The 20,817-nt window shown below is 38.2% G+C and overlaps 2 protein-coding genes across 4 annotated transcripts; both read right to left on the bottom strand.

Moving 5' to 3' along the window:
• Window positions 1–2,445: 2,445 nt before the first annotated feature.
• On the bottom strand, window positions 2,446–7,017 carry LOC110744660 (Eukaryotic aspartyl protease family protein). Its single transcript, XM_088255548.1, has 10 exons — window positions 6,534–7,017; window positions 6,294–6,432; window positions 5,653–5,894; window positions 5,326–5,553; window positions 5,069–5,207; window positions 4,916–4,986; window positions 4,710–4,809; window positions 3,396–3,456; window positions 3,229–3,300; window positions 2,446–2,926 (listed from the first exon to the last, which is right to left on the bottom strand). Exons 1-10 carry the CDS (start codon window positions 6,854–6,856, stop codon window positions 2,691–2,693), a joined length of 1,611 nt encoding a protein of 536 aa, XP_088111674.1. The 5' UTR covers window positions 6,857–7,017; the 3' UTR covers window positions 2,446–2,690.
• Window positions 7,018–8,302: 1,285 nt separating this feature from the next.
• On the bottom strand, window positions 8,303–18,117 carry CSI1 (binding protein). Of its 3 annotated transcripts, none has more exons than XM_021944642.2 (8): window positions 17,826–18,117; window positions 17,233–17,374; window positions 16,619–16,692; window positions 12,884–15,923; window positions 10,152–12,696; window positions 9,568–10,022; window positions 8,915–9,031; window positions 8,303–8,783 (listed from the first exon to the last, which is right to left on the bottom strand). In XM_021944642.2, the coding sequence occupies exons 3-8, from the start codon at window positions 16,627–16,629 to the stop codon at window positions 8,643–8,645; spliced, it is 6,309 nt and encodes a 2,102-aa protein (XP_021800334.2). In that variant the 5' UTR covers window positions 16,630–16,692; window positions 17,233–17,374; window positions 17,826–18,117; the 3' UTR covers window positions 8,303–8,642. The 3 variants fall into 3 exon arrangements, with proteins under 3 accessions (XP_021800334.2, XP_021800336.2, XP_021800335.2); XM_021944644.2 differs by having other exon boundaries at window positions 17,737–18,117; XM_021944643.2 differs by lacking the exon at window positions 17,826–18,117 and adding an exon at window positions 17,529–17,726.
• Window positions 18,118–20,817: the final 2,700 nt, after the last annotated feature.

Below are 20,817 nucleotides of genomic sequence, written 5' to 3' on the forward strand. Positions count from 1 at the left end.
AAAAAGAAGTCGAATCCCCTCACATTTTAGATGGTGCTATGATAAGAAGGATTAAATATTTTCTTTACTAAGATCCATCTAAAGTTGTTCTCAAACAAGGACCAATTGATTTAGTGCTTAACATAAGAAAACAACAAAAAAGAAAGCAAAAAAGTACATATTAATATGTGTATACCAATTTTATGTTTTTCGTTCGAAGGTAACATCGTTGGATTTTAGCAATGCCAAAGGCTTCATGTTTCCTTTACTCGTTTTTATTTATACAGAAGGTGATATTTCTTTTCTTCAATGACAGAAGATTCAAGTTCAAATACATAAGGTGAGGAGAAACAAAATTGTATTAGAAGAAAACACTAAAGGTTATTATAATCTTGGATCAAAAGATCCGCAAGCAAATCAGGCGGTTCCGCCATCAAAACAACATGATTTAATCCCACGGCATAACGTGCTAGCCTATGAGCTACAGGGATCTTAGTTTCTAGATATATTTAAGCATCCTTGAGCATGTTTGTCTTTGTCTTTGATTGTGCAAAGCTTTACCACGCTCATAAGGCTGGGCTTTATTGTAAATCCCCATGCACACAGTTTTTAGAGAAAATAAAGCCTGAAAAAAAGCATAAACTTTACCTGCATTGAAGAATTCTTTCATCCAAGATATGATAGAGTCCAAAACCCTCCTAAATGCCCCACTGAAAAAGCTAAAATAATTTAACTAAAATAAAATAGAAGACCTCTCGACAGAAATCACAACAGTACGAAAGTGAACATCCACACGTGTACGGTGTATACGTAAAGGCCAAGAAGGAGATGGTATTGGGTTGCTTGCTGGTATGGTTAAAGTACATTGATTATAATTGGACTAGATTATGATGGCACCATTTTTCGGCAATTGAATGCTTTCTATCTACTCTAATATTTTAATGGCCATTCTACTTCAATATAGTTCTAAAACATTGATCAGTTTTGATGATTGGTTTGCTAATTAAAAAAAATAAGCATTGTCACCAACAAGGTCTAGTCCAGTGAAAAAGGGTCTTGACTTGCAGACAAGAGGTCTCAAGTTCGAACCGCCATGGCATCTTAGTTGTGTTTGTGTGAGAAATTCTCCTTCCCTTTTAGTTTCGACTATCCCTTGTGCTAAAAAAAACTTAGCATACCCTTAAACCAATCAGAAGAAACAGAAGTTTCTTTTTTAATTTTAACCTACATATAATGCAACTTAGATAAACATCACCAAGTTTGAGCGGAAAATTTGGGTTTGAGATTAGGATAAGAAAGAAATAATCAAGTGGCCAAGAGAAAACTTATGTTATCCCACCAAACTTATGGCACCTAATAAAATATATAATCACTTCTTGATCCCAAAAAGAAGAAAAAACATCTAATTGATTTTAAAAACTTTAAATCCAATGCAACTGTTGGTTAGGCAAGTTGGATAAGACGGTATGTCTGCCACCACGCATTCGAGTTTGAACCCATTCTCGTATATTAGAATAGTTTAGAATATCACTTTGTCAAATATAAAAAAAACATAACAAAACTTTAAATCCAATCGAAAATCAATAAAAGTCGAGTCCAAAAACTTGATCAATTTAATTGAACTACATAGGTGAGATTGCTTCTTCATTAAGGATAATTTGTGAGAATAATCGCACAACCACTTAGTCCGGACTCTTGAAGATAATCATAACAGATCAAGACTCGAACTCATATTGATGGCCAATTTGGTGGATCTTATTTTTCACCTTAGCCAAGTTTGGTTGGTTTGGTCGTTGGACAACATCAATGAATTATGAACGATCGTTTTACGCAGAAAACTCAATAAAATGACAAAACTGAACATCTTTATGTGTTTTCAACAGATTCCAGGTTGTCTTCACTTTGAATGATATCTATTTAAAATCACTTCTGCTGGCAAAAGAAAAAAGAAGACAACATGAATAGATTAATGCAATCTCTTGCTGGATTGCTCAAGTCCTTTTTTTTGGTGAAAACCAAGGTATACCCCGCGCGATTGCGGGGACTAACCCTCGAGGTACTGTCGGTCGCAAAGCGGGGACCTCTCCCAACAAAGTCTGCTCTATTCGCATGGTCTGCATGTTTCATCATAAAAGAGCCCAGTTCAAAGCTATAAGCAACAGAGAAATCATTACAACAAAACTGGGAGTTTGGACAGCCAAATACTTGCCTCCTTCCCCGTAATGAGTAAATCCTATTTTCCTACCAATCACAATTTGCTATGCGTAAAGAGATTTTTCCTTTTGTATTTTTGATAAATTATTTTTACACATCAAATTGTGATTTGCTGCTAAACCATTCTTATGCCATTGCGTAGAATGGCTAAGAATGGTTTAGCGGCCTCTGTAAATGCCTAAGAATAGCACGTAAAATTCTTGAGAATAGGGGGCAAAGGTAGCAAAATGTTGAGATTGATGGGTAAAAATCGAGGAAAAAGAAAAAAAAATATATGTATATATATTATATTAATACAACAAAAGCTAAATACAATGCATGTCCCTACTACAAGCCCCAACCAATCCAATGACACATGATAGAGAAAAAAACTGACGCCAATGGATTACAGACCTGCTCTATATATATGTATTTCAGGGCAGGAGAAGAAAGAGAAGAAAACCCTGCATTTACATGTAAGACTACATAAATGATCTACGATATATGGTCACATCCTCCTAGATGACGAGGACGATCAGAAATAATACAAGCAGTAGAGGCAACAATCTCAACGAACAAAACTGGGATGAGACGAGCCGACTTGATGCAGCTGATGGTTTTGAGGGAGCTCTTCCAGCAACAGCAGGAGCAAAGCCACCCGGTGTGCTCTGCTGCTCATTTGTTGGCAAGGGGTTTGGTGGTGTGCCTTTTGAGGGAGTTAGGGGCATACTCTTAGCATCACTAAAATCTTGGCCTGCAAAGTTTATTGGTAATTATTGACAAAAGAGCTCTACCTCAATAATTAAACAGCAACAGCAAAGAGCTGCGCTTTTCACTTTCTAGTTCATCCTAATACAGTGACTTGAACTAGGCCTAAAGCAGTGTCAGACAAACTTGCAGTTGGGATAAATAAAACGAAATTAGCTAGTGACATATCACTTTCAGGTCAAACAGATGATATTTCACCCATCATATGGTATAAGGACAACCAATTGCAAACAACAACATAGTCAGTAGGAAACATCCCTAATGTTTCAAGAAAGCCAGAGAACTCACAATTTGAGCGAGACCAGCCTAACTTTAAGTTCTCTCTATCAAATACTGTCCGGTATCCCGTCATGAAGTTCTCTGCAAAAGAAAATTCTCAAGTAACAAACCATTTACCAGGAAAAAAAAAACAAAAGCTAAGCAGCATTCTTGCTACAGAGAAGACTCATGCTTACGTCCAATTGTTCCAATATCACCATCTGTCGGCTGTATGGCTAAGCAAAACCCAACAACTCCCTGCACCAGGAAGGCCTAAACTGTAAGATTTTATCTGAGTGATTATCTCTCACCGGTATATATTACTGTTCTAAACATCAATAAAAAAATGTTTATGGCACAAAATACATATGAAAAGTAACCTGTATGATCTTTTCTATATGAATATTAAGAGTTCAGAGTATATCAGTACGGATGAAAATCAACACATTAAAATCAGTTACACATTGTATTGTACAGAACAGAACAATGTCATGAATACTCAATTACAAAGTCAAGGCATCACAAGAAGAAATTTTAAGGCAAGACAAAGTCATGAATAGTCAATGACGATATAGAACACCAAATATTCGTTCCATAAGTGCTTTTTAACTAGCAATTGTTGAACTAACTCTAATTCCTTGTACAAAGTATGGTTAAATCCTTGCAATTCCATGTCAGGCTCTATTGGGGAGAGAAGGGCACATGTGAAGGAAAGTGTTATAATAGACAGAAATTGTTGCCCCACATCTGAAAGCTTAAGGTTTGGGAAATAGTGGTAAACCAACAAACTTTATAAAAGTACAAAGAGAATGCCTTCTCATTATCAAAGCCAGAAAGTTTAACATTAATAAGCAGGAAAAAGAACTGTATAATAACCATGATATTAAAGTGCATCAGCATTTCTTCTTCAACCAAAGATGGGAAAGTGAAGTATCAAACTAATGAATTTAACATAAATTGCACCACCAGCGGACTGCTAATGAGAAGATATACAGATTAGGTTCAGGTTTGTTTGACTGAGAGATATGACATGTCTAGACAAGTGAGCGCATTTATAGAGTTCATTCTCATTCAAATTAAAATGGAGTGTATTGGAAAAAGCCTCTCGACTATGACAACAGCAATTACATCATAAGTTGACTTTTGATGTCGTCACTTATTGTACGTAAATAAAATCACTTTAGAAGCAAATTAATCATCTAGTTTATTATAAAGATACTGCATGATCTACTATCAAGCTAGCTTGAAATGTCATACTACAATCATGATACAAATTTTTACCACACTGAACAAAAATTAAAGCTATACCATTTTGAATTAAAAGTGTATCATGACTTAACAACAATCTGGCCCAGATATCATATTATTATTTTCATCATGAAAATGAACTTCTGGAACCATTTGTCTTTATTAAGTTGTGAACTCAGTGAGCTTTACGTATATTGACAGAAATAAAGAAACTTAAGTTATTTCACATCCACTCAAAAAATCTGAAGAGCTAGTTTACCTACCTGATTACCGTTTATCGGAAAGACAGGGTCATGGACCACAAAGCTGTTGTTTGCCACGAACATAAACGTTACAGAAGGCACTTTGGGAAGATCTTGAGAACTGTTCTAGGAAAAACCACCAGAACAATGGCATAAGATACAGACACACACAACTGAGGTAAGTGGGGCCGGGAGATTCTCAAAGCTTATAATTTCTTGAAATTCACCTTGTATTGTAGCAGTACTTCCAAGGAGATCCTGCATAGTTGGTGATTGTCGCATTTACCCGTCTGTCAAACTATCAATGAACGGAAGTGGTATCAGCCTACCAGGTATGCAGATAACAAACTCAGATACTGGAATTTAATGAAAAGATGTACCTCCTCTGAAATTTTATCATACACTGCTTCTGGAAGAAATGTAAATGATGTCCCACTGTCAACAAGTGCTTTGAAGCTTGTCTGCTTAAGACAAGAATTTCCAATACAACATGCTTCCACCCCAACAATATAGGTTTCACTGGAACAAATGATTACACAATGGAGATTTCAGCATCTACAAGAATGTTAGCTTAGCAAGCATTTAGTAACTGTCACTTAAGTTGTAAATTGAACAGAAGTGCATATATAGTTTTTACTAGTTTCCATTTGAAGGCAGGAAAGATGTAGATTGTTGTGTAGCTGGTCCCTGGTCCCCAAAAAATAGTCTCCCAGAATCATCCTCATCAAAGCACATTGAGAAAGAGTTCTTGGTCAATCCTGCCTTAGCAAGGAAAGTAGGAACTGAAATCTCTCCAAGTCCTAAACCCAAAAGACCATCGGGAGCAATCCCATCCAGGTAACCACCACTTTGCTTCATACCACATCTGCATTATGCCAGAAGCAAATTTCTAAATCTTTGCTGGAACCATTTCTGACATTTAGTTCAAAATATTAATGAGGCAAGAAATATCAACCAAACACACCCTATGATAACAGGGGCTTCAATGGAAGTGTTTGGCCCATCATCACCACCAGCTGCAAAGTGTAATATGTCCTCCACAAGTAGTCCAGAACTCGATGTATTTTCCGTGTAGTAGTCAACAGTGTAAGGGCATGACTGCTTGGGACTCTTGCAGTTTGTTCCAGACTCACATAACTCATGGCTGCAAGATACATGCTTACTGGTGTTTGAACCCGATGGGCTGTACTCGTTCAAATCTCTATCCTGCATAATAGATGCCCCAAATACGAGGGAGCACCTGCCAATCAATTATTGGAAATAAGTGCTAAACCTGTTACCAAGCCTTAGAAGAGACTTACTAACTTCACTCAAACATAGGCACCCAGAGTCTACTTAACGAAACATTGACCATTAACCAACAACAATTGATGAGTCTGGACCTTCTATATTGAATTCCTCAGATTTCCCCTTTTTTTTCTTTTGCGGGTTGGGAGAGAGTGGCCTCAATTCCTCAAGAAAATGCAAAAATTTCTTCTTTTTCTTTTTTTTTTTCTAACAATCTTGGATACACATTAAGTTTCCAGTAGCTCATGGCATGAAAATAAAACGATGAACATAAAACTAAAGGCAAAAGAATCATAATTACATAGAAAGGTGGCCTACCAGGGTACTATAGTAAGAGGCAGATAAGGGAGCGCACTGTATGCAATCACATGGAACCCAAAATAGATCACTCCCAGTATCCAAAGCAACCAGAAACGAAACATTAGGCGTCCCTATATCAATCCACGTATAATGTAACCTAAAATACACACAAAAATACATCATCTTTCTACATTATGCAATTATGCTTGAAAACAAGAAATTTGAAACGAAGTGAAATGAGGTAAGAAAGAGACTTACCAGCCGAAGTCGTTGCCAAACGACACCGTGTTGCTACCTTCAGAAGGGAAGAGGAACTGGAAGTGGCGACGAGAGCCGAGCTTCATCTTTTGTTTCTGGAAGTCGGTGCTTGCAAGTACGTGATAGTAGTCCATGGAGTTCTTCTGCGGCCACCGACCTAAGTCCTTGGGGTCTTCTCCGCTTCTCGAAATCCGAAGCGCCTTCGCCTCTTCTGAGAAGCGGTGTATGAGCCTCGCGGACAGCGTAAGCGCGCGAGCATTCTGAGGCTCCAGAAGCACGCACGCCAGTAGAAGAAGCACAGAGAGTAGAGATCGAGCCGCCATGGCGACTCCAAGAGAGAAACCTCAGCTTGAGATCTGAAGGAAGAGAGAGGAAGAGAAGAGAGAGAGAGAGAGAGAGAGAGAGAGAAAGAGAGACTGAAATGGAGTGAAAGGTAAAGTGGAGGGGAAGAGGACGAGGAAGACGCACAGCTATGGCCTATGGGAATGCGAAGCTAATTAATAAATTTAAAAAGGATAATTAATTATGAGTATTTAGTTAATTAATTTCTTTGTTAATTTGTTAATTAAAGTGAGAGGTGAGAGGTCTTTACGTGTCGCAGACTCGCAGTGTCACAGAAAGCGACGTTCTTTGATTGGAGGTGACGCTGTATGTCTGACACGTAGGCTGGGACCGCTGGCCCCTCCTCCATGCCCTTTTTGTTGTTTTTAAAATTTTTCAATTTAATATGTACTTATTTATTTGGAGTTTTTTTTTTTTTTTTTTTTTTTTTTTTTGGGACCTGTTCAGATTCATAAAATATAAGAAAGATGTGACATTTTTTTGGTCAGAGAGCTAAAATGTGACTACTTATATTATTACAATACATACATTTGCAAGAGATTTGTAGTTTAGGTGGTTTGGATGCTCATAGTAGTTATATGATGGCAAGGGGGAATTGAATCTAGGACGTTAGATGCAGTGATAAATGGTTTTAACCCATTTATAAGCCTTTTGCAGGGAGAAAGACTTCCATGAAAAAGGAATAACCCTATTTTTGCTATTTCCGACCAATAACACTATGACAGAGTGATAATACTTTCACATGACATAATATTATTGGCCGGTGATAGCATAGTTTTTCTCCCTTGCAATTTCTTGAATCAATGTCCGTCAGAACTCAAGTTTTAATCACTTGGCAAACTGAAATTGCAGTCTAATTTGGCTCACATGGTAAGCCATCAAGTCTCAGACTCATTAAAAACTTGCTCACATGGTTATTTAAAACTCTCCATAAATAACTTGTATTTCATAAGGTAGAACAATAATTTTGAAATAGACTCTTCTTTATATCAATGGAGCTGCCAAATTTTGGTCATTTCTTAGATTTGGGGCTCCAAGTTTTTTGAAGCTTCCTCCTTCTTGTGATTGTGAGTAGCTAGTTTAGATGATAATTTGATATTAACTTTTTTTTTTACACAAACCATATTCTACTTTAATCTAATTTAAACTATGGAGAGGAAGGTAGCTTAGATGATATTTTTTGTTGGGCTTGCCCCGTCTTGTAGGTTTAGCCTTCAGCCCATTTTATTTTTTATTTTTTTATTATTACATTGAAAGAAAGAAATCGAACCATTCCCTTATCATAATCTTTCCTAATGAAACTTTGATTGATGAAACAATCGAGACCACATGCCATGACTTTACAAGACCACATTCCATGTGGATCCACAAAGAGAAATAATGTTGGACCTTAGTCATTTGTCGAGATGGAGGAAAATACAAGAAGATACAGTGAACAAATCATTAATCATTACTATTTATTATCCATCAAATAATACATTAACATATGAACTAGCCCAAAACCCATAAACAACTTCATTATTCCTCTAACATTGACAAAGCACACAAGAAAGTTACATCTTTCCCACAGGTTATAAAAGAATACATTCACAAATGACTACTTACTGGACTGTTGGCAAAAATCAAAATCTTTGGGATATTATGTACATTGACATGACAAATAATCCAGAATGAAAAGAAAGAAGAAAAAAATGAATCCCTTTTTGAAAATGTTTTCCTCTAATAATTCAATTTTCAGAAGAATAACAAAAACTCCATATGAGGTTGTTACTTGTTAGACCACTGGAACTCTATTTCTAAATTCCGTGAAGGCCCACTTTTGCTTTCTGGCAACAGAGTGTACTCACCGGCAACTGCTCCCAGCATTACTACCCGATCAATCTGGATGGTAACTTTTCCGAATGAACTCTGTCAATATATCAAAAGATAATTGGTTACCAGTTACTAGGTAGAACAAGAATAAAGGATCAGCTGAGAAAATATATCTTATTATTATAAAGAAAAGTGTCTCTATGTTGGCAATTTCTTTGTTCACTTACCTTTCCCATTTTGCTCTTGTTCTTGCAAGATATGTGGAGCTTCTGGCCTTTCGGGGGACTCTCAAAGGACCACGAAAAGGTTTCATCCCATTCTGGATTAGGGCCAGTTGAAACAACCTGAAAAGTTCAGAAATTCATGGTGAGAAGTTAATACCGATATCAGGCCAAATATCACTGCAGACACAGAAGAGACACAATGTGCATAACCATCTCCAAAAAAATACAATCAATACGTTTCCAGTAAACATAACCTATCCACATAATTTCAATATTTCTGTTGTTCTTGCAATAATTTCAGAAGATACTGTGTTTAATATACAGTACATGACCCACAAATTCAACCAAGATCCTAATCCTCAACCAATCTGGAAGACTATTCAAATTAACAACCAGGAAAAATTGATGAACTAAAACTAATTATCTTATTAAATCCCTAAGTTCTAATCCTAAGAATAAATAAAATAAACTTAATTTCTTCTTGAATACGCATTGTAAAGACTGGCTGCAGTCTTGCATTCATGGTGACATAATCAAGCGTTCTATGTGGCATGCAAATGAATGATGAATTCAGAAGAAGATTATCCAAAAGAAGATTCAAATCTCTTAAGAATAGGAAAGAAAAGGTAGTGGTAAGCACATTTAAGGCATTTTACCTTAGTTTGCTTAGGTGGAGTGTTGCCGAGTGTAATCTTGCAATAAACACTAGGGTTTCCCACTGACTGCTTCATATTATTTCCACGTTTGATTATGACCACCAACGTCCCTGGCAAACATTGTAACAAAAATTCTGTCTTCTCCTGAAACCGAGGTGGGCCGGACTGAATTAAGTATTGCAGCAAGGGAATTGCATCGGCAGCAGCGATTGACTGAGCCCTAGAAACTTCCGCGGGGCATGCTGACCAGGCTTGCCTAAGAAGAAAGAGTGCATCCAAGGCAGCTTCCTGAGTTGCCTCTGACCCTGTCTTGAGGGATGTAACAAGATGAGGAATGCTTAGCGTTGCAGGTTCCGTGGCTCTAAGACGTGGGAAATTGCTAAAAAGAGAATTCAGAGCTTTCAGATACTCCTCATTCACAGTTCCAGTTGCCCATAAATCCTTTTCGATAGCAGCTATGACACGACAAAAATCTTATTAGATTCTTCTTTAAAAATGGAAAAAGAAATCTGATTCAGTGATGATCGACCTAGGGGTTCTACTATCTCAGACATTGTATAGCACCATTTAAAAAGAGAACTTACCAGTAATAGCCCTTACTGTCTCACTAGAAGCATACTCTTGAATGGTATGATTTGAAAAGAGAAGTTTAACAAACATTGCAGCCTGAATGGATGTTTCTGGATCACTTGAACCAATCAGATCCAACACAACCTGAACACCACCAGCCTCAGCAACGGCTCTTTTATTGGACCGACTGTACATCACAAGGTTTTGCAAAGCACATATCGCTACAACTTTCATTTCTTCAGTAGGTTGGTCTTCAAGCACATTTACTAGTGCACGGCAAGCAGATACAGCGTCAGTACTTCGAGCAAGGCCTTCATTCTGGAAGAGATCACCAAGAGCTAGAGTTGCTAGCAACCTCGCTTGCTGAGCTTGGGTTTGCGGATCCAAGAGGTACTGAGACAATGGTACTATGGCAGACTTGGTAGCCTTAGTTTCTCTGATCTTCACATTGTTCAACAATACTTCCAACAGCCTTGCAGCTGTTTCCTCACACTGATGAGATCTGAGAAGTTCCAAAAGGGCCTCTAAAGCACCACTTTCAGCCATTGCTTCTGCGCTGGTTGCATCATCACTTTCCAGTACCAGAAGAGCATTCAATGCACCAACTACTGTGCTTTCTGAGCCAGAACGAAGCAACCTTACCAACACAGCAACAGGCACTTCCAAATAAAATTCAGAACTAAACTGCAGAATACTTGATAAAACAGAAGCAGCCGATTCCCACAAAGCATGAGGAAGAGATGGATCTGATTGCAATATCACCTTCGACAGTTCAGTGACACCACCCTCTTTAGCAATTTCATTTGGCCATATTAGCGCAATACTAACAAGGGCCTTCACAGCTCTCTGCTGCAATATGTGTATACCAGAGCCAAGAACCCGTATGAGAGGACCAATCACTTGCTGAGTCACTGAATCCTTTTGAAGTTGTTCTTCAAAGAGTAAATGTGATAGAAGCTCAGCAGCCAACTGTTGTACTGCAGGAGCAGGAGAATCAAGCAGGGGGATAATTGGTTCAATAGCTTGGTGGGATGTCAACCTATAGTCAGAACGACACTGTGGATGCTCCAAAATGTTGACAAGAACCTGCAGTGCACTATGCTGCCCATCAGGTCCAAATTCTGGTCTTGTTAGCAGCATAAAAAGGGGCTCAACCACTTTTGAAGCAGAAGATCCCTTAGCTATGCTTGCATTGTTGGTCAATATTCGGAGCAGTTCTGCAAAAGCAGCACAGAGAAAATCGGGTGCCTCATGGAGGATGTCAAGTATGCTCTCAATCACTCCAGCTTTCACCATTTCCATCTTACAAGCAGGCCTGTCTTTCCCTAACTTCACAAGGGCTCTGGAAATAGCTTCGTGGAGCAAGTAATTCTTACCATAGAGGAGGCCAACAAGAGGAATAACTGCACCATGAGCAGCAACAAGTTCTGCAAGTTGCTCATCATCCACAAGTTTATCCAACGCTCGGACAACTGAATGCTGCGCAGGACTGAACTCAGTAACAAGAAGAGACACCAGAGGCTCCACACAGCGAGCTGCAGCCATTGTCGACCTGATTCTTGTATTTCCAAACAGAACACAACACAACTCGGCAGCATCCCCTTTCAGCTCCATTGAGCAATTTGATGAAAGAATCTTGCAAAGAACATCTACTGCATTCATTTCAACATCTGCAACTGCTAAGGCTCTTGATGGATTTTCACTCAGCAACCTCACCAACGCAGCAATTGCAGCATGCTGCTCCCTTTCAGAACCAGTATTAAGAATCTCCACCAAGGGTTGAACGGCTTGCCGAGCACTTTCTGCATTCCTTATATGATCAGCAGAAAATAAGCTTTCCAATGCTTTAGCAGCACTATACCTGGAAGCTCTTCCACCTAACCGTAAAACTGCCACAAGTTGACTGACAGCACCAAATGAAGAGTCATGTCTCCTTATCTCAGCACTGCCAAATAGTATACCTAACAGATCTGTAGCAGCTTCCTCTGTTGCATCTTGAGGACCAAGTGAGAGATACCTAGTCAGTGCTTCCAAAGCTCCTGATTCTACCATTACAATCTTATTTGACGGACAGTCCTTTGCAAGTTGAGTCAGAAGCCCAAGTGCTAAAAATGGTGCTCCAGGACGATCTGGAATTGGTTTGAGAAGATCCACAAGTGCAGGTATTGCTTTTCTAGAAGTAGCACCAACTCTTATGTCTTCAACTCTGAACAACCTCTCAAGAGCAACTTGCTCAGGATAACGCACTAAACCAAACTCTTCTGACAACTGCAAAAGATCACTTATATCAACATCGGCACAGCCAAGTAGGGAAATGAGCCCGCCTGCTGCTCCAGAATTTGCAACAGATAAAAGAGTACCCCTGCTACCATTACAGACTAGGCTGGCCATTGCCTGTGCAGCAAAATATCTGGTGGTCAACTCCTCTGACCTCAACCAGTTTGCAAGTACTGGTATAGATTTCATGGTTGCGTGTGCTCGTATGATATCTCTGTTTTGAAATAAGATTGCGAGCAGCAAAGTATAAATCCATATGCTACTATCTTCTTTAAACTCAATCTGCATAAATTACACCAAGGACCATACCAGGTTAGATGATTAGACTATAAACCCAATATTTGATGGATAGAGAACAATAAATTTATATTATGGATCAGTGTATATAGAAATTCAGAATTGGGCAAATGTATCTCGATCTTCTTCCTTATTGAATGAAAACATAAAGCGGAATAAGAGAGCTGATTACCTGAGAGTAGTGTGAAAAACAATTTGAGATCCTGTCTGTAAGAACTTCCACCGCCCCAGCCTCCATAATCACAATTTTGCACCTTTCATCATGACAGGCGAGAACAGACAGAAGCCACATAACTAAATTAACACCATAAATAACTCCTGTGCTTGAATTATATTCATCATTCTTTGTTTCTTCTTTACTATGCCTATAAATGCTAATGGAGTCATTGTCATCATTCCCTGGGTTTCCCAAAGAAGTAAGCATTGCAACAAGAGATTGAATGAGATGGGTACATAAGTTTGATTCACTAAGATCCTCTGTAACCCTCTGATGACTAACTTTTGCAGCACAAATAAGGAGTGCAGCTCCTCCAATTTTAACCTTTGATTTTGTTGAATTGATCACCCTTTTAGTGATTGATGATATACATCCAGAGGCAGTGGCAACTGTGTCCCCCAATACATCAGGCTGATCTCTGCAAAGTCGGGATAATATTTCAATAGCTTTATCCTGCAACAAGGGTGCTGCATCAGCAATGGATAAAACTATTGGGGTTATGCTTTTCGGGAATTCAGCTAAAACTGCCCATGCAGGTTTTGTTTCTCCAGTAGCTCCTTCTGACCTGGACAGAATAGCAAGTGCCTCGAGTGCCTCTGATGTGGCAACAGATGCATGAACAGATTCTAGAAAAGAAACTAGTGCAAGAACGGTTCCAGCACGATTCACACAATCGGTTAAAGCATAATCAATTTGACGAGAATGGAGAAGGCGAGCAATTGCTGCTGCTGCATGGGTCTTTCCAGATACCGAGCCTTCACGCAAAACTCTAGTAGCTGGGAAAATGATTTCTTCAGCAACTGCTTTCTCTGAAACTTCACTATCCAAAATAAGATTAGCCAAAGCACATGTTGCTAGTTCTGCAACTTCCAGAACTGAAGAGTTAGCAAGCACAACTAACGGAGATAATACATCTCGAGCAACAGCAGCCACATCCCGGTTCTCCTTAATCGAAAGAAATATTGCTGCAAGGCAACGTGAGGCCTCTGCAAGGATACTTACTGATTCAACACTAATCAACTTAATGGCTGACCAAAGAGTTTTAACAGCAATGCTACTTTCACGCAAGTCCTTCCTAGATTCAAAGATTCCAGCTAAAGCTGATGCAGACTTGGCTTGAGTCTCTTCTTTAGTTGAGCTCAATATTTTTATCATTGTCTCAATTGCATCATTAGCAGCACTACCTTCACGTGATATATCATTGAGGGGGACCACCGACAGCATACTTTTCAGAGCATCCAAGACATACACTTTAGATTCAGGTAGATCGCTGGTTAATAATGCAGTAAGTTGGCTGATGGTTGCTGTATCAGATTTATGGATTAAATGATTTAAAGTCTTCGCTGCAATTTCTTTTCCATTTGGGCTTCCATTCTTCAGAAGCCATAATAATGCAGGAACAGCATCAGCACTTTCGACACATGCACGTATATCTTCACTGTGATTGCACAGGTTCCTAAGGATTGATGCTGAATCTTCCTTGGCTTTTGCAGATCCCGTCTCTAGAATCTGAACCAGTGGAGGTATGCCACCAGCAGCAGTAATAGCCCATTTACTTTCGTCGTTCTCATTAGAAAGCAGGCAAAGCAGTGCAACTGCACATTCTTGCTGCTGTTCAGATGAAAGCCCAAGAAGTGATATCAACAGCTGAACCCCTTCACGGCCTTGAAGTGCACGCCAGAGACTTTCTTCACTATTGCAAAGTGTAAGAAGAGCTCTCATAAGCTCATCCTGAACTTCATTTGTAGCCATTGTGATCAAACCAACAAGCAAACGTTTTGCTTCTGAATTAGAGAGTTTAGTTGAGAGTACAGAATTCCCATACAAACTTGCAAGGGCCTCTATGGTTCTTTCCTGAACAAGAAATGGTAAATGAGGTTTGAATTGTGAAACCAAAGTCTGCTCAATAACAACGGGATCTGATGCTCTATTAGATTCTGCTGTACTATCATATATCATAAGAGCTGAAGCTAAAGCCCCTAATGTATCGGCAATTTGGGCAGGTGAAGAGCAAGATCCAAGGCTTTGACCAAGGCTTGAGATCACATATGACAAACCACCAGAAATATTTGCTAAAGCACACATAGCATTCTCCTGCAACGCTTGGGCATACTCACCCTGCATGAATTCTTTTGAAGGGGCTATTGTAGCATTTATCAACACAGGAATACCATTGAAATTAGCTATTTCCCGCCTTGCTTCTTTGCACTGGGAAGAAAGAGATTTTAGAGCACCTGCTGCTTCTGCTCTAACACAAGCTTCATTGCCAGACCCCAAAAGCTTGAGAAGTTGCTTTGTAGCCTCTGAAGCCAGCACCTTAGAACAAACAGATGCATCTTCCATCATCATACTTGCAAGAAGAAAGCACACGTTAGCTTGAGTGTTTGGCTGTCCAGTCGAAAGCAACTTCACAAGTGCATCCACTCCTCGAGCTTGAAAGGTTGCAGTCCAGAATCCCTCCGTGCTGCTGGATAGGTTCTTTAATGCTCCAGTCAACAAGCTATCAACCAAGCTACCAGTCTTGATCCCTTTTTGCAGCTGCTCCCAAAGCACTGGCACAACTCCTTCAGTTGAAAATATTTTTGATCCAACATGATCCCTAGCACCACCTTGAGAAACAGCATAAATTGTTTTTGCAGCTGCAATTTGCCCTTCTGCCGAGCTGGACCTGAGTAGACCAAGCAATGGTGGAATGCATCCTCCAAGCAAGACCTTCACCCTTAGTTCATTCTCCTTACAGAGAGAGCCTAAAACAGTAGCAGCTTGTATCTTAACTCCAACTGAACCTGATCGAAGAAGAGAAACAAGTACTGGAACTGCTTGAGAGTGAGATCCAACAGCACTGAAAGCATTTTCACGAGTATCAATAAGCTCAAGCAACTGCTTCAACGAATATTCCTTCTCTTGTACAGATGAGGAACTTTGACGCAGCTGCTCAATGCATTGAGCAACACTTGCCAATGTCCCATCTGCATCCTCCATGCTACTACGATCCCTGCCAGAAAATTTAGAACAAAAGATAATTTAGGCAGAATTATCCTTTTTTATATTATTATAAGAAGAAACATAGCTTATATAACTAAAAGAAAATACAACACAGAGGACAAGGTGTCCCCTACAAACATCAATTAGTCTACATCGAAAACAAGCAAAAACAACAAAACGGAATTACAAGGCAACATTATCCTAATACGAATCATGGCATGAAAAGGCAAACCCCTAACCTAATAGGAAATAGCTGATGGTAAAACTTAATATTTCAAATTGACAACCTTTACTCCAACTTGATTTTGGTGAAACTAAATATGGTTTCTAGTCAACATTGACAATGCATATGCTCAGTAAATTCTCTACCAAATATTTGTTTTTTTAGATTAAGGAAAAGAAAATAAAGATCATTGACCCTGGTATTAAGACAATGTCTAGTTTCATGTTGAAAGCAGAATGAAGAGTATCAGTATGAGTGAGACAGCACGTAGAGGCATTAAAGTATGTAAGGAGATTAGCACCAAATAAGAACATAATTCCATGAGACTAGACAAGCAGACACTTGCTCAGAGAAAGAAAAATGCCCACCAGCATAATCTACAAGAGCCTTAATGATTACCAAGTGGCAAACAAGTTCCAAGATGCAGACAAAAATAATTACCAAACACCACAAAGAATTTGTAGAAAAAAATTTTAACTCACCTTGAACCCATTTTTATAATAGAATGTGGTGTTGGAGGCTCTGAATCTTGAACTTTTATATCACCATTTCTTTCCTATAATCATAAGAATGAAAGCAATAATCCATTATTAGTTTTCATATTATCTAAAAATGAATCCATCTCCTCTCCTTTTTCTTAATATTATTCTTAATTTTTTCATCACTTGGTCCATTGTGAGTTGCAATTTAACATCAAAGTCTGAACAAATATTTAAGGGGGATAACACAATTATCAGAATATCATTTACTAATTCGATTACACATTTAAATTTTCCCAAACTCCCAGAACCTGAAACACTTAATTTCAGCATAACATAGATTGTCTATCTACACTAATAATTTACACCTACTGCACAATGAGGCTTATAGATTGGAAATTGAAACAAGAACAGGATAAATGTGCTCTAGTGCGTCCCCCCCAGTATTCATAAGAGGCACATGAAACTTTCAGTATCTTAATCATACTCTTTCAGCTGGATTTATAATCTACAATCTCAAATTACGATTCAAGAACAAAAAAAGGAAGAGAAAAGAAGAAAAAAAATCCAAAAAAGACCCATATAAGAAATGAAACAAAAATGACAAAGGAAAGTACCAGATCATTAGTGGCAAGGGTGCTGCCATTGCTGGCAGCAAACCTCCAACCCAGTGTGGTTGCCAGCTTTGCTACTCTTCAAGATTCAAAGAACAAATCAATGAAGAGACCTTGCCCTTCTCCAGATCTACCTCACAGCCTCCTGTCAAACACAATTGCAGACCAAGATTACACACAAACCAATTTCCAATCTACAAATCTTTCCCGGAAAAGGAAAAAGAAAAAAGAAAAACTGAAGCATTGACTTAAGTGAGCTAGTGAAGCTCAATTCAATTCAGATAACACTTGTTCCTCACTTGCATTTCTACAAAGTGGGCTATTTGGGCACAGAACAAAGGAACAGATCAAAGACAATTCACAGAAATTGGACAAGATCGAATCAAGTCCCGAGCTTGTCAGTGGGTAGTCAAAATGTGAAACTAAAAAATGCAACCCAATTCATATTTTTGTATGTGTGTGTGAAATTGCAGCGCAGAATCTGAAGAATGCAACAAAAGTGTTGACCTCAGATTTGGAAGAAATTACAATCAATTGGGTCAGAAGAAGAACCAACGCAAATGAGAGAGAGAGAGAGAGAGATGGGGTAAGCTCACCTTGAGAGAGTGAGAGATGGGGAAGCTGTTTGGTGCATCAATTCAATTGGGTTTCGTAAAAGACACGGGAAGAGAGCATCAAGAGCAAGAACACCGCAACTACAACAACCAACAGCTACAAGCAACAAAGAAGCTAAAATGAAATGAAAAAGCACTCACAATCGGACACAGATTGATATAATTTTCCCTTTTTTATTTTTCTCTTTTCTTTTTTCTTCTTTTGGTCCTTTTTTTTTATATATATTTTATTTTATTTTTGTTTGTTGGACGAGTTTTACGTTTCCATAGATACTCTCTGAAGCCAGAGAGTGAGAGAAGGAGAGAGAGAAAGAGAGAGAGAGAGAGAGAGAGGGTGTGGGACAGACAGCCGCACCGTCACAGCCTAATAAGACCACCGACAATTTGCAGCGTAAAATGCTTTCATGGCTTGGCTTCGGCTTTTTTTTGGAGCTCCAGCTAAGATTTTATTTTATTTTATAATATTTTTTCTTTTTATTTTCACCATTGCATCTACAAAGCGAAAAGAAATATTTAAAAACACAATAAATACAAAAATAATAATTTTATTGATAGTCCAAAAGAAAGGAATTTTTGAACTGCAATAACAACTTCCAAAAATATTACCTCTAAATTTCGTATAAATATTTCAGGAACAAAATTTTCGGCAATTTGAATTTAAGCTATTACGAAAAACAATATATAAGTTTTGTGAAATTGTGCAAAAGAAAATGTTGGAAAGGAATTAATGAAATTACCACATGAGATTTATGCAATTTGTCCTAAATGCATAATTTGTTGGAAATAATTCTAAATATTAATTTTCAGAAATAATATTTTTTGGAGAATATAATACCAGATGGAATATCAAGAGATTCATACCACATGGAAAATAATAAAAAAAGGTAGAAGGTCGGCTCAATATCTTAAGCTGAGCCAAGCCAAATGGAAAATCAAGAGATTCATCCTATCTCTCTCTCTCTCTCTCTCTTGTTGATACTCTTTCTCTTTCTTAGTTGGCTGGAAATTATGTGTGCAATTTATTATTTTATCAATAAAAGGCAATTAGTGGCATTGGCATAGCCAAGTAAGATACAACTAATAAGGATACAACTATAACTAATTAATATTCAACAATTCTTATTTTTTGTGCTAAGCTAACTGAAAACTCAGCATTTTGGCATACTAGCTAAACTTTCCTTATGTACCACGTGCCTTATACAAGCGATAGTCTGAATGAGAGGGGTGAGGGGGATTTCTCACACACGCTATAACGGTGTCATGGGAATTCAAACAAAAGACCATTAATCTACAAGTCAAGACCCTTTTTCACTGAGTTAGACCATGTTGGCATAAATTATCCACTCTTATTAGCAGCCTCATAGTAAAAAATAAATATATAAAAAAAAATAGAAAAATCCAGTTTTATTTTATCTGCCAATTTACCCAACCATTTGAACCCTACAAATACCCCATTTACTAAGCTTTCTTACAGCCAGAATCTAGTAAGTCAGGACTTGAAAACTAGTTGGGTATTGATTGTAGCAATCAATTAATTGAGTAGACAGCAGGACTTTGTGTAAATCCAAAGTGAAAGCTTGGAAGTCTTTTAAAAAAAATTTCTAAATCAAATAATTCCTCTTGTCTGTTAGCATTTTCTTGTAGGACCTGGGAAAATGATTGAGACCCAGTACCAGGCAGTCTTGTGATAAAAGCTGAAATGGAAGAATTTCATTCTAATGGCTCGCTACATGGATGTTGTCCGTAATTTAAAAACATGCACGTCACAACATACGTAGTATTTTATACAAAATGTCTCGATGTTATTAGTACTGGAACAAATCACCCTGATTAGAAGTGAGTAGTAACAATTTCCTTCATTACCCAAAAAATAAATAAAAAATAAAAACCAGAGGATCAACTAGTTGTTGGTGTGTTGATAAATATTTTTGTGAGTGGCAGTGGAGCCCATGGGTGAGGGCCATGTTCTTTTCATTTTTTTAATGTAAAATGGTTTTCATGCGAGTTGATTTCTCACCAATTATGATTAAGATTGATAACTCTCACACTAACAAACGAATCAATGATTATAGATTGTAATTTGCAACCACGTCATCTTCGCTGTCAAGTGATATACAATTTGCAATCAGCAAGTTTCCGATTGTCAGACGCGGATGTTTCTTCATGTGTAATGCTGCAGGTAAGTTAGGAATGTGACATTTGCGCTAAGTTTATTTATTAATTAATAATTTCAGGCACATGCGTGTTTCTTGGGGTTATTCGCAGCAATGGTCCCTTAACTATACCCGTATTTACAGTTTGGTCACTCAATTCAATTATTAGTTGCAAAGGTCACTCAAGTAGGTGTTTTGTTGCACCATTAGTCCTTCCGTCAAGTTTGTGACTTTTTTTGTTTAAAATGATGACGTGACAAGCATATCTTAGATTATTGATGGGCAAATGTGACTTTTCAGTTAGGATTATTTGTAACAATGATCCCTTAACTATACTCGGAGTTACATTTTGGTCACTCAACTCCAACAAATAGTTACAGAGGTCACTCAATTAGGTGTTGTGTTGCACCATTAGTCCCTACCGTTAGAGAGACTTGACGGTAGGGATTAACGGTGCAACACAACACCCAATTGAGTGACCTCTGCAACTAATAATTGAATTGAGTGACCAAACTATAAATATGGGCATAGTTGAGGGACCATTGCTGCAAATAACCCGTGTTTCTTGAATTTTGACAAATGTTTATTAAAAAAAAAAAGTTGTAGAAAAATAATATCATTTTTTTTGGTGAACAAGGGAGGGGTAAGAACCCCCAACAGCCAAAGAAACTAAACAACACAAATCATACGAGGTTTAGACAACCCCAGTAGGTCATCCACCAACACAGAGCCAAGCCAATCAGGAGCCTCATGAAGCAGATACAAATCCAAATCCAGGTTATGACTCCAACTAGCCAATCTGTCCGCAACAGTGTTCTTCT

Source organism: Prunus avium, chromosome 6 (assembly GCF_965620075.1).
Source record: "Prunus avium chromosome 6, drPruAviu1.hap1.1, whole genome shotgun sequence".
NCBI lineage: Eukaryota > Viridiplantae > Streptophyta > Magnoliopsida > Rosales > Rosaceae > Prunus > Prunus avium.